This window comes from Thunnus thynnus, chromosome 6 (assembly GCF_963924715.1).
Source record: "Thunnus thynnus chromosome 6, fThuThy2.1, whole genome shotgun sequence".
NCBI classification, from domain to species: Eukaryota; Metazoa; Chordata; class Actinopteri; order Scombriformes; family Scombridae; genus Thunnus; species Thunnus thynnus.
Window position 1 is genome coordinate 24,845,726 of NC_089522.1, and position 18,584 is coordinate 24,864,309.

The window sequence follows — 18,584 nt, forward strand, 5'->3', positions numbered from 1 at the left end:
TTTTTACAACCCAATAAATAAATAACATGGCAAATGGCCAATGAGTTTATCAATGAGTGAGAAGCCATCCAATCACTTGAATGTGAGGGGTTAAACCCCCTCCCTCCCCCCCCATGTGTCTAGAAGCTGTGCCTTCACTGTCCACAATAGACTGACTTTGTTCCAGACAAAAACGCTTTGTGTGGAGGAGCGTGCATTCGTGCCAGCCAGAGATGAAGATACAAGGTTAGTAAATAACCCACCCCCTATCTAACATTTCATTCCACTGAAAATCAACAGCACATATGAAAAAAGACAAAAATATTCCATCTTTCAAAGTAGCTTTAATTGATTGTTGCCAGATAGGAGCTGGATGACAAGCGAGCCCTAATCCACCAACCAGTGCATGACAGTCAGTTCTGTTTAACTTTACGCTCCTATCACAGTGGAGATGACGTTATATTTATGTGTGGATTTCACAATGGATTTATTATAATAGGCTCCCAGGCCCTGTTTGCCAAGCGTGTGACCCAGGCTCGGAACAGCCACCCTGATGGGCGACATCAGCCTCTGTTATCTCGTCTGTCATTCTTGCTCACCTGCTTTACAATGATTTAACACTTAAGACCAGACCCCCCCCTGGAAAGTTGAAGTTCAGAGTGGAGATGCTGCTGTGAACCTGCTGTGACAGAAGATCCAAAGAATGTAGGAGTCTGGTTTTCACAGCAAGGAGTGAAAAAAGGACCAAGGAGCAGACAAAACACTCAAAGGTAAGACCTGACAACCAGCACTCTACCTTGTTTAGACAGTTTTGAATATTAGTGTTTTAGATATAAATTAGAAAATATAAGGGCAAGTTAAGATACTTCAGTGAGTAGCGATAGAGTGTATTGCCATGTGAAGGAGTGCTTTAGTCCTTACAGCTGTCATTCAAGGCAGGCATCAATGGAGGTCAAGGTTTTAATGATGTCATAGTCTGACTTGAGAAGTGGGATGGGTCTATAACTGCATCAGCAGATTTGTATGAGACTGAACACAATATTGTTCAGCTCTCACACCTGCCATTGAGATGATTGGCATGTGGCATGTTTGCTGATTTGATGTTTCAGTGACACATGTGATGTGCATTTAACTTTATGAACTACTTAATGAATAATTTACAGCACTAAATATTCACAGGTCTTCATATTTTTAGCCACGCTAGCAGCACGGCTCTATGGATGGCAGTTTGTCGGTTGGTCCGTACTGATTGAAATATCTCAACGACTTTTTTAGAGATTGTCATGAGAATTTGTACAGACATTCATGGTCCCTAGAGGATGAAGCCTAATGACTTTGGTGATCCCCTGACTTTTCCATATAAATTGGTACAAAATTTTGCACAGACATTTGTGGTTCCCAGACGATGTATCCTAATGACTTTAATGATCCTCTGACATTTCTGTAGCGTCACCATGAGGTTGACATTCGTGGGTTAGAGAGAAATATCTCAACAACTATTGGATTGATTACCATGAAATTTGAACTGCAATAACTTTGGAGATCCCTTAACATTTCATCCAATGCCATTATCAGATCAATACTTTGGAGTATTATGATCAAATGCCTGTAAAACTAACGACATTCACATCAGACTCAGCTGTAGTTTGTATTTAGTGCTAATTAGCGAAATGTTAACATGCTAACATGATAAACTAAAATTACAATGGTAAACACTACACCAACTTAATGTCAGCATGTGAACATTATCATTGTGTGCATGTTAGCATGATGATGTTAGATTTATCTCTGAAACACCGCTGTGGTTAAGTACAGGGTCACAGCATTGCTGCAGAGTGTTACAGATGCTTTTGAGAAAATTATATGTTGCCTTACTCTAACATTACCTCACCATAAATTCAGAATCACGGTGCTCTAATTTGAGAGACAACGATGTTTTAATTCTGGTGACTTAATGTGGGAAGCAGTGTCCTGCTCAACAGGAGTTTCTCTCGGCCTCCTCTTGTGCTCCCCCTGATGCAGTGACGTCAAAGTGCAAATGATAGGTGCTCTGAGACTGAACAGGCAGCTTGTGTGGTTGAACTCTCCCCTCCCACATGCCATCTGCTCTTACCCGAGCCCTGGGCACACGTGCCAAAGGAGACCCGCGAGTATAGAGACCTTCTTGTCGTCACTGAGCTGGTGCTGTCCGCCTCTCTGCCTCTTCACTGTGCAATCTGGTGCATGGCACTGATCACTGCTCGCTGCCAGGCCTGCTTTAATGCAATGTATGGGGAGAAAAGCCCATTCTGAGAGCCAAGAAGCTCAACATGCCCCTTCTGCTTTTGTTTTGTGTGTAAGATAAGTCAAGTTGTTTTTCAGCCGTTTACACAGAGGAGGGGATCTGGGCTTGAGGATGCATCAGCTACAATGAGAGTCTTAATGGTTTATATCACAAGTGCAGATACTCCATGAAAATATGAATGAAAAGAAATAAAATAATGCATTTATACAAAAATTACAATTAACTTTTAGTTAAGTTTTAATTTCATCTGAAGTTTATGATGCCACATTATTTTACCCCTCACCCCACCCCCAAAAAAGCTATTGTTTAGCCCAGTCAGTGCTGGCTTGTATATTCAGCCCTGTGTGGATGCCTGACAGCCTACACAGGTCAGGACTCTGTTGACGGCAATGAGATGGCTTTTGTCTAACACAAATACAGCTTCTCCTGCGTCCTTGGCACTGTTTCTTGAAAAGAAAACTGTTCCTTCCTCGTAGGATTTTCTGAATGACAATGACCTTTCCTCTTCTGGGAATATGTGACTGTCTGAAAAAAATGTTTCATAACAAAAAAAGATAAATTCTAATTGGTATTGTTGAAAATTGAGGAAAATTAAGGGAGTGTGAGACGAGTTGATTCATATACATACATACAGAAGATTAACAATTAAAAAGTAATAATCAACTTGTTGTAGAGAAATGTTGGATATTTCCATCTTTTGTTGGGGCTATTGTGCTGGAGTCATGTGACTTGAGATTTGCCACATGTAAAATTCATATGAGAGAAACAAACATTGCTTTCATACTCTGTTCCGCGGTTCTCTTCAAAGCCCACATTTTGATGTCATCCAAAGCAACAAGAATGCAAATTGTACAGAATATGGGTTGTTTTGTGCTTTCATTTGCTCTAATCCTTGTATTTCCGTGTACTAAATTGAATTTGATCACAGTGGATCAGGTCGAAGCAAACATTATTCAGCTATGAAGGAAAATCAGGCAATTCCAAAAAGGCTCAAGAAAAATATGCCAAGCCTTTCTCAGTCCTAATCATATAAAATGCCATGTGATTCCTCCCATAATTGTTGGCGTAATATATCCAAACACTTGCTATTTTTCTTGGAACTTCAGTTTGTTTATTGTGTGGACAAACTTTGTGGCTGTGCTTGAGGGAAATGGATTGTTCAGAATTATGAGAGCTTGGCAGAAACAGTGAAGTGAAGTGGGTGAGGTGTAGGTGGTGTATGTCGCTCATTCATTATTCATGAGATGGGTGGGCAGAGTGTAAGTGGCAGTGACAGACAGAAACTGCATTACTGAAGTGTATCAACTCCTCTAGAGTTCTTGACCTGATATTTTGGGGTTGACTGAGGCATTAATTGGTATACCGCACAAACAAGAATTATTTCCTGGAGAAAAGCCGTTGGAATTATCGATGCATTGGGGAAGCCACAGGGATGGGGAGGAGAGAGTCCTGATTTGACTTTACATGAGAGAGGTAGGAACTGATAACTTTTTGCTTCGATCATACTAACATGACTCATGGTTCATTACGTATTTATAGCAACAACCTTTGAACAGAGGCATCTAATGAAATGAACCTTTGTGTTTAATCTGATATGATTAATTGTGTCAGACACTAGACATACTTTACTACAATTATCTCCTGTCAAGCAGTCAGGGGGTTCATTTTCATCATCATAAAAAGAACATTGGATAGGCTTATAAAATACACTACTTTGTTATATATTAAACCAGTTCTTCCCAACCTTTTTAGCTTGTGACCCCTTTCTGTCAAATGTTTCAGATGTCTATGAGTTGTTCCTCAGTAAACTTCTGAGATGGTTTCATTTAAATATCTGTTTCAGGCAATATTTTACAAAAAAAAAGTAACACAAATTAGTTTGCACAACTTTTGCCCAACTTCATTTTTTCTTCTTTCCTCTCCCTTTAATCATCTCACAACCCCTCAGAGTTATCTTGTGACTGTTTTAGGGGGCCCCAAGGTTGGGAACCACTGGATTCAATTACTGAACTGTATATAAAGCAGCACCCCGAACAGCTAAAACAGTAAAATACTTTAAATGAATACATCCATAATAATTATCTAATGATGAAATATATACATATTAATAACACTCACAGGACCCATTTTTCTTCAGAATTAATACTTTACTTACAAATTTTAAGTACATTTTGCTGATAAGTACCTTTTCTACCCATGTGAAATGTTCATTGCTGCAAAGTAAATGAGTATAGTAACTTGTTTTGTATTTTAATTCCATTGTATGAATGTGCTGTAGATCAAGTCAAGTCAATTTTATTATTATTATTATATAGCGCCAAATCATAACAGAAGTAATCTCAGGGCACTGAGCACATAGAGCAGGTCTAGACGGTACTCTTTACAATATTATTTAAAGAGATCCAACATTCCCCCCATGAGCAAGCACTTGGCGACAGTGGCAAAGAAAAACTCCCTTTTATCAGGAAGAAACCTCGAGCGGGCAGCTCTGGGCAGGCGGCCATCTGCCTCGACCGGTTCGGTTGAGAGAGGAAGAGAGAGGAGGAGAGAGGGAGGGAGAGAGGGGGGGGGGATGGGGGAGGGGGGGCAGGGGGTAGCAGGAGGAAAGAGAACATAGCACAATGCCAGTTCCACATAGAGATGTATTGTAATAATGGTGGTAACAATAATAATAAGACTAACAGATCCAGATTCTACAACTCCGGAGGCAGAAATACCTGCAGAAAGCGACAGGAGGAGAGAAGGGAGAGACAAGAAAGCACAAAACTACAGGAGAGTAAAATTGCCAAGTTAGTAACATTCATTAATGGGAAATGGAGAGGATAGAGAGGAAGAGGAGGAGAGAGGAGCTCAGTGCATCATGGGAAATCCCCTGGCAGTCTAGCAGCATAACTAGGGGATGATTCAAGGCGAGACTGAGCTGGCTCTGACTAGATGTCTTCTATTTGTCTTCTTTCAATTTGAGAACAGGAGAATTGGTGACCGCAATTGCTGCTGGATTCCATGCACTGTAAAGATGGGCGCACTGGTCAAACCAGCGCTGCTGCTACTTTTATGGCAGAGTGTTTGGGCTTTGGACATCCCTCTGGAAAGTGAGTCATTATGATGTTTCCATTCACTGGTTGTAATTTTTGATATGCATTGTCTTCTGGCATAAATGCCTAATACACTAAGCTGATTTATTTCCCTGCCTGCAGTCAGACAACCCCCAACCATCATAAAGCAGTCTCTAAAGGAGCATATTGTTGACCCAAAAGACACCATGGTCATAGAATGTGAAGCCAAAGGAAACCCTCATCCCATGTAAGAGCTGATGAAGCCCACTGAACAGTTTTATTAAAACCGACTACATTATCTGCAAACCAACTCACTGATTTTTCTTTCTTTCTTCACATTTTGCTCAATCGTGAAGTTTCTCATGGAGGCGCAATGGGAAGTATTTCAACGTGGCACGTGACTTGCAGGTATCAATGCGCAGGCGCTCAGGGACGCTGGACATCTATGCCTGGAACAATCCAGAACAGTATGAGGCAGAATATCAGTGCATTGCCTCCAACCAGTACGGATCTGCATACTCCAACAAGATCAGACTACTACTATACAGTAGGTTTAGTCATGGGACTATTGTAGAATCAGCTATTTGTTTGTATCCTCCGATGACAGGAGATGTACAGTGACCTCAGTGTGGGCAGTGACACACACCATACGGACGTTGCTTGGGAAATAAAATGTCACTAACAAACAGTTTCCATCAGTATTTCCAACACTAAACATCTAATTTACTGTAAGCAGCAAATGTATTTAGTCAAAATATTTTCTGTTTAATAGTTATATCTCATCAAAAGACCAAAACCAACAATATTAGTTAGTCAGTCTCTCAGTACCTTCAGACTTCCCTACCCTGTCTGTGGCTCTCATCCCAAGCACATTTGTTCCTCCTAAAGATGTAAATATTCAAAAACAGGTCACAAATATATACTTTTATTTTTAAAAAGGCTAAATCATATCCTCAATAACGACTGGGCACTGTAATTTATATCCAAAGTTAATTTAAGAGGAGTAAATAGTGAATTTGTTAGGGACTATTTTCAGCCACAGATTTAGTACAATAGTGAGTACGTTATTTACAGCTGAAGGAGGATAGTTTATTTCAGGTGGACTTAAAATAAACTACAGTGCCCATGTTCTTTGTCTGAAGGAACTCAGTGCAGTGTGTGGCTCATTGATGTGTTTTTAGTAGCTTTTGGACAACAATGGAGGTCTATGGCACAGAGGAATAACCCATATGAGGCTTTAGCTACACAGGCAGGACTTCAATTCATTGACATTAAGAAAAATATAGAATATCACAAGCCTTGTTGTTTAAGATAATAGACTCACATACAGTATGATGGTTGATTAGTCTTCAGGCCGAACATTAACCAGATCAACAAAACTTGACTTTGCTGCTGAAATGTTTTCCTCTGTGTTTGTGTAGGAGCTCCTGTATGGCCGAGGGAGATGGTGGAGCCTGTGGTGGTCAGCGCTGGTTTGCCTCTGGTGCTGTCCTGTGACCCTCCGCCTGGCCCACCTAAACCTGAAACCTACTGGATGTCAAGCTGTGAGTGTCTCTCCAGAGTTACATCTTAGTTACATAAAAGTTTTTGATACTAGATAGATTTGAACTGCATCATTGAGGTCTAAGCCTAAACAGGAGGAAGTTTTGGCTGTCTTGAAATATATCTCACGTGAACTGACTTTGAATCATGTATCATTTCAGGCTCATATGCGAGACCTTTTAACTGGCCGATTCAGACAGCTTTCCCCACCATGCAACCTGTGCGGCAGGACCGCAGGGTATCCATGGGAGTAAACGGAGATCTGTACTTCTCTAACGTCCTATTCAACGACTCTGCCACTGATTACTGCTGTAACGCCCGCTTCCCATACAAGAACGTCATCCAGCAGAAGATGCCCGTGGTTGTTAAGGTGATTACAAGTGAGTATAATTTCATCCTCACAATTACTGATGTCTAGATTTTTTCCACTATCTGATCTTTTTGGCCATATTTCTAGGTGTCTACACAAGTAACCCACATACATACACTGGTAAACCCCAGACGTGGGCCTTAACTAAAAACACAACCAATTATTAAATGCAAAGGATACAAAGGAAACAAATAATTCAAGCTGGAGGTCTGTGGCTAGAGGATTGACCTGAGTCATGACAGGGGTCTTTGGCCTGTGGCGGGACAGATGAAACTGTTTCTGTTCTTACACTGTGGTAGTTGCAGTTGACATAGTGGCTTTTCAAAAACTACTTTTGCACACTCAAAACCTTTAAACTAACACTGCTCTGTTGGTTTGTACTAACTTCACTGACAGATACATTAATAATAAAACTATTTCTCTGCTCCCTGGCGTTTTGTGATTGCCTTACTTATAGACTGGACTTTTTTTCTTTTATTTCAGACTAGACCTTAAAGACTCATCATTTGCTTCAACATTATTTACTAATATTGGTAAGAGTAAGCTCTGCTTCAGCTGTCCTCTCTTATTTTCTGCAGTCCTCTGTTACTTCATGGGCAGGCAGACTGTTCATAAGGCATGTGTGACTGTTGTGTTGTGGTTTGTTTCCTCTGCAGCCCGTACAGTAGCCGAGGCTGCCCCCACCTGGCTGTCTCCCACAGGCTCGTCCAGCTCCAAACTGGTCCTGCAAGGGGAGGAACTGCTCCTGGAGTGCATCGCTGCAGGAGTGTGAGTGTGAGCTCAGGATTATTCAGGGCTTTTTGTCAAACTAAGTGACTTAAAGCCACAAAGTTGTGTGTCTGTATATTTTCACTTGAAGCTTTTCGCTTTGATTTCATGAAAGTCATCCTGTGTAAAGCCTTGTTTATCATCATCAAGGCCAACTCCTCGTATTACCTGGACGAAGGACGGCGAGAACCTGGTTGCGACATCACGCATGAAAGTAAAAAACTTCAACAAGATGATTCAAATCCCGAAGGCGTCTTTTGAAGATGCGGGTGAATACGCCTGCACTGCTACCAATAAGATCAACTACATCGAGCACACAATAACCGTCAGGGTCAAAGGTGAGACAAACTTTCAGAAACATGTTCTTCTCTTACTGCACAATAATGTTTCAGCAATTAACGTATGTGTATTTGACAGCGGCTCCATTCTGGTTGGAGAAGCCCACTGATTTGGTTTTGGCCCCTGAGGAAAATGGACGCTTGGTATGTCGTTCTGATGGGGCTCCTCGTCCTACGATTAGCTGGTTCATCAACGGGGAACCGATTGAAAGTACGTTTTTGGAGATGCCATCAAACTGGAAAAAATAAGTAATATTACAGCTGCTGTATTTTTCTTTATTGTGTTCTTTTTTTTCCAGCTGCCACACCGCAGCCTAACCGACAGGTGTCAGGAGATACGCTGACCCTCCGCAGTGTTACTGCTGCAGACACCGCCGTCTATCAGTGCAATGCTTCAAATCAGTATGGATACTTATTGGCCAACGCTTTGATCAATGTGCTACGTAGGTTACCACTCTGTCATCCATGTCATTTATAGTATAAAACAGTTTTTCACAGTCATGACCCAACCACAGGGTTTCTGTAGGATTCAATTTTAAGACTTTTTAAGTCCTTTTTAAGACTACATAGAGTGTAATTTAATACATGTTGACATGACAAAGTATGGAAGTATGATGTAAAACCAGAAGGGATGATAGGGCTTAGAATTACTTTGATTATATCCAAGTAATTATATATAATTAATAATTATATATTGTATATGCATAGATATACAGTATATATATAATATAATTAATCAAATCAACACGACCTGGACCCAGACAAGTGGCAGAAAATGGATAAGTGGATTAACCTATCAAAAATCATTAATTCATTCAGTTGAAGTTCATTTAAGTTTTGCCAAAATCAACACTTTTATTTTTTTATTTTATTATTTTACTATTATGAATGCATGAGCTCCCTAGCTACTGTTGTTTGCTGCAGGTTTGATGGTGCTGACTGAAACTCCACAAAAAAGTACTCGTAAACGCAGAAGTAGAAGTAATTTGTAGATGTTATGGAAATGTTTTGACCAACTAAGTGTTGGGAATGCTGTATATGTATATGTATATATAAATATATATACATATATATATATATGTGTGTGTGTGTGTGTGTGTGTGTGTGTGTGTGTGTGTGTGTGTGTATATATAGATATATGAAACACCAAATACCACATACAATACATGAAGCTATACCTAATCCACACCCCAAAAAATAACCCCTGTAACATTAGAATTGTTTTAAAAATAACTTTCCTGTAGACAAACAGACATAATAAATTGTCTCTTGGCATATTTCCATTGCAGCTGCAATGATTGGATACTTACTGCACATTTTAGTGTAGTAAATGTCTGGTTTTGGCCGTTATGTACTAGTATTGGACAATCATCCAGAGAGGAATCCATCATCCATACTGTGACGCAATGAAGCCAAAAGATGATACGTACACACAAATCAGAGTCAGTGCGAGGCATTTGGGAACTGTAAAAAATCACTAACTTAAGTGAGTAAGAGAGTACACCAAGAACTTAAACCTGAATATTTCATAATTAAATTAGTTCATCATGTTTCTCTAGATGCAACTCCACGTATTCTCTCACCCAAGAATGAACTTGTCAAGGTGATAGAGGGCAGCCGTACCTTCTTAGACTGCCGCTTCTTTGGTTCTCCTGTGCCAGAGCTGCGATGGTGAGAAGATGCTGTTTGACACTTTGCCATAAAGAGTGATTTGTGTGTGTATTTGTGTGGTGTGAACTGTATATGATCATGGATCTACTCACACAGGTCCAAATATGGACAGGGGAATCTTGAAGGAAATCGTTTTAAGACCTACAATAACGGGACTCTGGAGATAAGACGCACACAGTTAGAGGACCAGGGAACTTATCTGTGTGTAGTCAGCAACATCGCAGGAAGAGATGAGAGTCAAGTCCGAATAGAGGTCAAAGGTGAAGGATACAAAGATTCATATTTAAAATCTTTTAGCAATGTTTTAAAATACTTTTTAATAGTGTAATGTGGTGTTTTTTCATCCTTTCCTCTCAGAACCCACTTTAATCGTCACAAAACCGCAGAGCATGAAAGTCATACGTGGAAGTGATGTGCGCTTCGAGTGTGGCGTGAAAGCAGACGCCACTACTCCCATCACAACCACTTGGATGAAAGATAAAAAGACACTTACTATTGGCTGGAGGTAGGTAGTAGAAAAAAAGACTATATATAAACTCTTTCATGACATTAAACATATAAAGCCTGTTTGTGCAGATACACATTTTGTGAGGTTTTTGATCTCACCAGTTTTGCTCGCTTGTATGCAATCCTCAGACTCTCTTTGGATGAATCAAATTTGGTCATCACTAACGTAAACAGAGGCGATGAGGGCAACTATACATGTGTCATCAAGAGTGAACTGGACCAGAAGTCGGCCTCAGCACGCCTAATGGTGATGGGTATGACACGTTTAAAATAAATTACATTTCATACAACATAAGGCATGTCAGGCTTTTTAACTGTTCATAGTTTTGTTTGTGTAGACCGTCCTGATCCTCCCACAAATTTGGAGTTGTCGGATCCATATGAACGTAGTGTAAGACTCAGTTGGGTTCCTGGAGACAGCAACCACAGCCCTATTACAGGTCAGAGCGATGCAACTTAATAATCACACGAAAATAAACACATTTTGTGAGTATTATTGTTTTTGGGTTGTATATATCAGCATTTATGGCTATTTTTCTTAGAGAATCCATTTATCGCTCTCTTATAGAGTACTTAGTGCAGTATGATGATGATGACTGGTTGCCTGGCAAGTGGAGAAACCTGTCAACGTACCCAGGAAACCTCAACTCCGTCATTCTGCATCTTTCACCTTTCACCTACTATGAGTTTCGGGTCATCGCGATCAGTGAAAACGGAATGAGTCGCCCTAGCCGTCCGTCAATGCGCTTCCAGACCAGCGGTGCACGTGGGTTTGATGCTCCTGAATTACATGTTTTTTATCAGATTGTAATCTAGCAAACAGACATACAGTACTGTGCAAATGTTTTAGGCACTAAAAGTAAAGTGAGGATGCTTTCAAAAATAAAGCCATGAATCGTTTTTAAGTTTAACTTCATACAAAGTTGAGTAAACAGAAGAAACCTAAATGAAATCAGTATTTGCTGCGAGTATGTTTTGCCTTTAAAACAGTACCAGTTCTCTTCGGTACACCTGCACACAGTTTTTCAAGGTACTTCGCCAGTAGGTTGCTTCTGCATCTTGGAGAACTTTGCACAGGCATCTCAGTTGCTTCTGTCTCTTCATGTAATCTCAGACTGACTCGATGGTGTTGAGATCAGGGCTCTCTGGGGGCCATACCATCTGTTGCAGGACTCCTTTTTCTTCTTGCTGGAGGTAGTTCTTTATGACTCTGGGTGTATGTTTGAGGTCGTTGTCAAGCTGCAGAATAAATTGGGGACCGATCAGATGCCTACCTGATGGTATTGCATTATGGATAAGAATCTAAACATCTAAAGTGCCTAAAACTTTTGCACAGTACTGTATGTGTAGCACATTTTAAAGTGACATTTTGGGAAATAAGTTTATTTGCTGTCTTGCTGAGAGTTAGATGAGAAGATAGATGTCACTCTCATAGCTGTGTGTTAAATATGAAGCTACAGCCAGCGGCCGGTTAGTTTAGCTTAGCGTAATGACTGGGTGCAGCTAGTCTGGCTGTGTCTAAAGGTAAAAAATCTGCTTGGCAACACCTCTAAAGGACAGCAATTAACATATCTTGTTTGTTTAATCTGTACAAAACCAAAAGTGTAAAATAACCTCACAGAGACAACAAACCTCCGTGAAGTCATTACACCCAGCCGAGAAATATTCAGAAAATTCCCAAAATGGTGACATATTCCTTTAAATCCAATGCTCTAACTACTGCACTGGTTTTCTTGCACAGCCCCAGATGTCATCCCAAAGAATCTAAAAGGAGTGGGTACATGGAGAAATAACATGGAGATCAGTTGGGAGGTAATATAGACTGAACCCATCTAAAACTGTAACACTGGTCTTGAAAATCTTGACTGTTGAGTATATTTTCTACCACAATAAATACAAACTGAACTTTGCTTTCAGCCTCTGACCTACAGAGAGTGGAACGGGCCCCACCTGAAGTATCTGGTATGGTGGCGACGGAGAGATTCCCGAGAGGAGTGGAAGAATGCCACCACTAAATGGCTGAAATACTACATCTACGATGCAGATACCTTCACTCCTTATGAGATCAAGGTCCAGGCTGTCAACGACTTCGGGCTGGGCCCAGAGTCTCCTGTTGTAGTCGGTTACTCTGGGGAAGACCGTAAGTACCAAAATCCATTGCATTATAATATATAGATGACCTATAAATTAAAGGAATAGTTTGACATTTTGGGAAATATGCTTATTTGCTTTCTTGTCGAGAGTTAGGTAGGCAGTATCGATCTTCTCACCAAACTCCCAGCAAGAGAGCGAATAAGTCTAACACCACTCCACGGCAGGTTTTTCCTTTAATTTTTTTAGCCATCTGCATATTATTATCTGTTTTAATTAGAAGCAGTTCAGTCACCTTGAGTAGATTATTTTTTTCTTCAGTACATTATTTGTTATAACTTGGTCAGTTGGTCAGCAGAGAGGTGGACAAAGGACACTGCACTGACAGTTCTGCTGTAACTTGAATCTTGATTTCCAGGGAATGATTAATGGTTTCAGATGAGTAAACTGCTCTGTGTGTTCTGAACACCACCTCTTCTTATTTTTATTGTATTTTTTCCATCTTGGGGACAAGTTGTCCTTCTCATCACCTCCATTTGTGTTCACTGATAACAAAGACAAAGCACTATGTCATCTCTGTGTTCCCAAAGGTCCCTTAGCTGCACCCCTGAACCTCAGAGTGTCCGACATCGAGAGCACACAGGTGACTGCGCACTGGGACCCAGTGACACGCAACTCTATTATGGGAGAACTGAAAGAATACAAGGTGTGTCTACTGTGGATTCAGCATGAGATAATTGACTTTAAATATAGCTTATATTTATGTTGATACACAACAATAGAAACTGAAGACTGACTATATTTTATTGGGACAGTCCACTGCTGATACTCACCTGACAATCAAAGGACTATAATGACCTTGAGGTTTCAGTTGATTCAATAATGTGTAAAGTAGTAATCATTTCTGATAGACAGACGAGTAGAAAAACAAATTAAAGGAAAAGAAAAGGTTGAATTCCCACATATTATTTATTAGAGCTACTGTACAACATTTCAGTCATGGACCTTCGTCAGGCATCAGACTGACTATGTGAAACAACAACATCTTTATTCTGAAGCCACAGCCTGTAACAACAAACACCTGAGCCAATTATCACATCAATAATTGATTAAAAACATACTTAAAATGGAACAATCAATGTGAAATTTTTTTGCATAGTAAAGTGCAAATGACTACATATATATATATATATATATATGTAATAAAAGATTGGATTGGCCCCATATATTTGTTTATTAGGTTATTTACTTAATTATTTACTTATTTACTTACTTAAACAACTGTTTTTACGTTTGGGTTCATTATTAGTACATTTAAATATTGGCCAGATGATTTATTATGTATTAGAAAAATTGGATTTTTACATATATTGTTTGTCTCATTTTAAAAATGTTTGTTTATGTGATAACTAGCTCAGATGTTTCAGATTTGGCTCCATTTTGATTGGTTGTTACAGGCTTATTTCACATGAAGAATTTGAAGTCCAATGAATATCCATGGTCAAAACATTGCAACTCTAATAATACTCCAATGGTGATTGCGTGTGGGAATTCAACTTTTTCTGGTGTTACTAAAACAACAATCCAATGCTTGTTGTAATTGCAGCCGAATCAAAATGCTGGTGGGTGTGTTGCTTCTCGTCTTGCAGGTGTACTACTGGAGGGACAGCAGCCAGCTGAGGTGGCTGAGAGTCAACAGAGGTATGAAGTCTAAAGCATTTCCAGATAATGACCCAGAGCCCTCCGGGGTCATTACTGGACTCATACCCTATAGCAACTACAAGATGTACATAGTGGTGGCAAATAATCGATATGAAGGACCTCCCAGTAATAATATAGTCTTCTCAACACCTGAAGGAGGTAAGAAATGTCACGTGGGATTTACATCATTAATATAACCATCCAAGGAACAAAAACACAAGAAAATCAAATTAACGTTTAGCCAAAGTGTATGTTTGTCATTTCCTGCTGTGCTTTTGTCTGTAGTACCATCTGTTCCCAGATCCTTCAGGATCCAACAGCGACATCTGGACAGTATTTATGTTGACTGGGACCTGCCAGCAGAACCCAACGGAGTCATCACTGGATATTCCCTTAAGTACCAAACAGGTACAGCAACGAAACATCTGAAACACTCTCAAAGACATCTAGAGTTTTCTAGAAGTCGTCACAGTCTACACTTTGAAAGTATAAAGTATAATGTAGAGTTCTGCAGTCCTCCTTGGAGAAACAACAAAGCTTTAAAAACAGGAAAGGAAACAGTTGATTACGCTAAATGGGCAATGGTTTTCACATGACACTCGGGTACACATCCCTGTTGCACATAATAGCGCACTTAAAACTGCACTCAAAGACCAGAATACCACTGAAGCAGGTTCTTAAGAGTGTAATAAACACTTATCTAAGCACTCTCCAAGCAGGTAAGGTACTTAATTGCTCAGTTGTGTGCACTCTACCAGTATCAAGAGTTATTGTAGCTCATTGAAATTTCCACTCTTGCCACAGTAAACGCCACCAGGGGAGAGGAGATGCGATCTGAGGAGTTCCTTCCAAACGTAACAAGTTTCTCAGTCCGGCGATATGACCGCTACACTCGATACAGATTCTCTGTGGCGGCACGAACTCGGATCGGTATAGGGGAATGGCATACAGAGGAGTCACCTCACTACACCACTGAAAGTAATTTACTACTTGCTCCATGCACTTTTATCGGTCTACTGAATAAACACTTTAAACTGCTGAGTGGATGTTGACTTTGATGATGTGTGTATTTGTGTGTGGTTTTGTCTTTTGTCCATGTACAGTCTATGCTCAGGACCAGGTGGACATCTCCACTCAGGGCTGGTTCATTGGTATAATGTGTGCTGTGGCTCTCATCGTGCTCATCCTACTTATAGTCTGCTTCATCAAGAGGAGCCGAGGGGGGAAATACCCAGGTACAGTGGTAACTCCTGGCATTCATATTCTATGTCCAATATTACAACATTGTATCTCCTATAACAAGGTTGTTATTTTAATTACAGTACGGGAAAAAAAAGACATTTCATTGGAGCCAGTGGATGACAAAGATCAGGAGGGATCATTTGACTATAGGTAAGCATAATAGCAAACATCTGGTGGAAGATGAATGACTAAGAAAAACACACCCACAGCAAACATCCTGCTTCCACTGAAGATACTTGTGTATTTTAGCACATTTTATTATCAAGTTATCAGTTTGCACTACATCTTGTATTACAAAATTCTATTTGAAGTTTCCAAGATGTCTTAAATCACCTACTAGTATTGATATGAGGGCATGGTAATACTACTCAACACTCAACACCCATAACACTGTACAACATTATGATTGTTGTAAGATATAATAACAATAGGTATATATTTACATCTATTTGCTCTGTAGCTGTGCATTAGCATTCCGTTCAGTGAACTAAAGGTGCCTTGTGGAACTTTCTTGTAAACAAACTGTTCATTTCCCTTTCTCATAAAACATTTGCAAATCCTATTTTTTTTAAATATCTTAAATCCTGTAGAGCTGCAAGCTTCTTCATTGCTTTTGTTGGCACCTTGCTATGTGTCGTTGCACATAACAACCACCAACTGTTGATCAGTGGAGTAGCGGGAAACCGGAAAGCAGGAATGTGTATCACGTTGCAAGATACAAACAAAACAGGGGATCCACTCCTGAAAACATTGCTCTATAGCGCTCCTAGTGGTTGAAAACTCCACAGGGCACCTTTAAAGTTGATTAAATTCTAGCATGATGCTACACAGGTACAAATCAAATATGTTTACAGTTATAATTACTTTTTTATGATAACTCTTTGATCATACTTACATTATTTTCTGATTTTTTCCTATTTATTCTACCTTCACCTTTATCCCCCCCAAACCTCAACCCTATTCTTTTCGCACTGAACAACTCAAGGTCTCTTGAAAGGTATGAAACGACTAAATATTGACACATTGACACTATTGACATTTAAACTGTACAATCCTGCATAGATAGTACAGATTTGTTGAGCTGTAAATAGAATATTTAGAAGATTACTGGTACCGCTATTACAGTTGCATGTTGTGAGTGAATGATCAATGAAATCTAATCCATCTTCTTATATAATGATGTCAAACAAACTGTATTTGTATTTTAGGATAGCACGTGTGTCCACTCTGCCCTACCCCCGGCGGTATGTACTGTGCATGTACAATGTGAATGTATCACTGCAAAGTAAAACTGACTGATTAGATTGTCTTAAACTCCCTCTTTTCTGTCTTCTAGTGCTGACGTAATGTTCTTGCATTCCTTTGTAGGGAGGAGGAAAGAGGGCTTCAGAGAGGTCAGCCATCTATGGAGGCAATGATGAAGCAATCAGACAGTGACGACAGCCTGGTGGACTATGGAGAAGGAGGCGAGATACCATTCAATGAGGACGGCTCGTTCATTGGCCAGTACACAGGAAATAGGAGAGATGTCAGGGAGTTGGACTTTGGTGGGAGTCTTGAGCTCCACTCCCCGATGAATACCATCTATTCGCTGGCATAAAACTCACGATTCAAAACTTCCTTGCTGATTTCAACTCAACTATTTGTCACGTACCCTCCACCTTGAATAGGGAATCTGGAGGAACTTGTGGTGCTTGTGGTCTATCTTTGCATGTAGGAGGAAACACCTGGAGGTGTTGTTACCCCCTGAACAGCTTCCATGCATTTTAAGAAGATGGAAGAACAGTTGGGACAATACTTCTAGAGATGAGATGCTTATGCATCTGCTGAAAAGGAAGCTTTACTCTTTGTTTTTCGTGGTGCATTTCCTGTAAATAAAAAATACTGTGTGTTTATGGGCACCAGTACACATACATATGTACATGTTCAAATATCCTATCAATGGAGAGAGGCTGCACATCAAAAGAGGCAGAAGTGGATCAGTTTATCATGTTGATAAAAGCAGCTGCAAGGACCAACTTCACTACTGTTACTACATCTTTCTTTCTTTTGTTCTGCTAATATCAGTAATGAGATTTGTGTTACTTTTATATGCCGGCTTTTTGAAATAAGGGCCATATTCCATACCATGTCCCTGAACTTAGATTGCCTTCTAATAAGGGTAATAAAATTTTTCCAGGTAGTAATGATTCATCTGCATTCATCTGTCAGTCTGCGTTTCGGTCTGATGGGAGATAAGAGGTCAACCCATTTGGGGAAATCAGCAAAAGCAGCTGTAAACCAGCTGTAAAATCAGAATTTCCTGATGTTTCTCTATGAACTGGACTTAACTGTCTCCCTGTTTCACTTACAATGGACACAGATACAGTAGAAATGACTAATGTTGATGTAACTGCTTTAGTTTATTTGACTCCTAACATCAACTGTGTATTATACCCTAATGTAAATAAAGTGGAAATATTTATTTCTAGCATGTTTGGTGTGATTTTGAACATTGAATATTGAAAAAGATATAACCAGAGAGATAACCATTTGCAATCTAACATAAATTTAAATCAAAGAACTGTGTGATTAATATACTTAATATATGTTTTATGCATCAATTCTATTAAACTCTAACCTATGTGCTGCCACACCAGTTAACTCATATGACTCATATGACCTCTTACATCATCAACCAAGGATCATACAGCTTCATAGAAAAGGACATCTTATCTAATAAGCTTCCTGGTTTATCAAGTCGTTGATATGATAGTGTCTGATATTGTTAGACTTAATAATAAAACCTCAATATGGCATTAACCGGTGCTAAGTCTTCAAAGTCAGCATGAATTTAAAACTTTTCTCATGCTTTTTTAGTTTATCATTATTGTTAACAACTTCTTTAATTTATTATCAATAACACTCTGTATTTGTGTTCTGTTGTAAAAAAAATTCTTGCAAGGAAACTAGCCGTCATTAAATTGGCAGCTTATGTGGATCCTGATAAAACAATAAAACAATAAAACAATTACGCCCAACAATATCTATTATCA

The 18,584-nt window shown here is 39.6% G+C and overlaps 1 protein-coding gene across 3 annotated transcripts; it reads left to right on the plus strand.

The window, feature by feature from the left end:
• Positions 1-28: 28 nt before the first annotated feature.
• On the plus strand, positions 29-18,019 carry nfascb (neurofascin homolog (chicken) b). Of its 3 annotated transcripts, none has more exons than XM_067592883.1 (27): positions 29-749; positions 5,234-5,355; positions 5,461-5,566; positions 5,676-5,866; positions 6,741-6,863; positions 7,023-7,241; positions 7,888-7,999; positions 8,150-8,337; positions 8,417-8,548; positions 8,637-8,780; positions 9,897-10,008; positions 10,105-10,268; positions 10,366-10,513; positions 10,645-10,769; positions 10,854-10,955; positions 11,084-11,281; positions 12,257-12,327; positions 12,433-12,655; positions 13,197-13,312; positions 14,256-14,466; positions 14,593-14,715; positions 15,112-15,285; positions 15,411-15,542; positions 15,630-15,699; positions 16,535-16,546; positions 16,758-16,793; positions 16,918-18,019. In XM_067592883.1, the coding sequence occupies exons 2-27, from the start codon at positions 5,280-5,282 to the stop codon at positions 17,147-17,149; spliced, it is 3,540 nt and encodes a 1,179-aa protein (XP_067448984.1). In that variant the 5' UTR covers positions 29-749; positions 5,234-5,279; the 3' UTR covers positions 17,150-18,019. The 3 variants fall into 3 exon arrangements, with proteins under 3 accessions (XP_067448984.1, XP_067448985.1, XP_067448983.1); XM_067592884.1 differs by lacking the exon at positions 29-749 and adding an exon at positions 775-3,736; XM_067592882.1 differs by lacking the exon at positions 29-749 and having other exon boundaries at positions 4,948-5,355.
• The last annotated feature ends 565 nt before the right edge of the window (positions 18,020-18,584 follow it).

Bases quoted from the DNA above. Each gene is read 5' to 3' on its own strand.
- nfascb (XM_067592882.1), top strand. From the start codon at position 5,163: ATGATTCAAGGCGAGACTGAGCTGGCTCTGACTAGATGTCTTCTATTT. The intron at 7,242-7,887 runs GTGAGTATAATT...TTTCCTCTGCAG, and splicing joins GGTTGTTAAGGTGATTACAA to CCCGTACAGTAGCCGAGGCT. The intron at 10,009-10,104 runs GTGAGAAGATGC...CTACTCACACAG, and splicing joins CCTGTGCCAGAGCTGCGATG to GTCCAAATATGGACAGGGGA.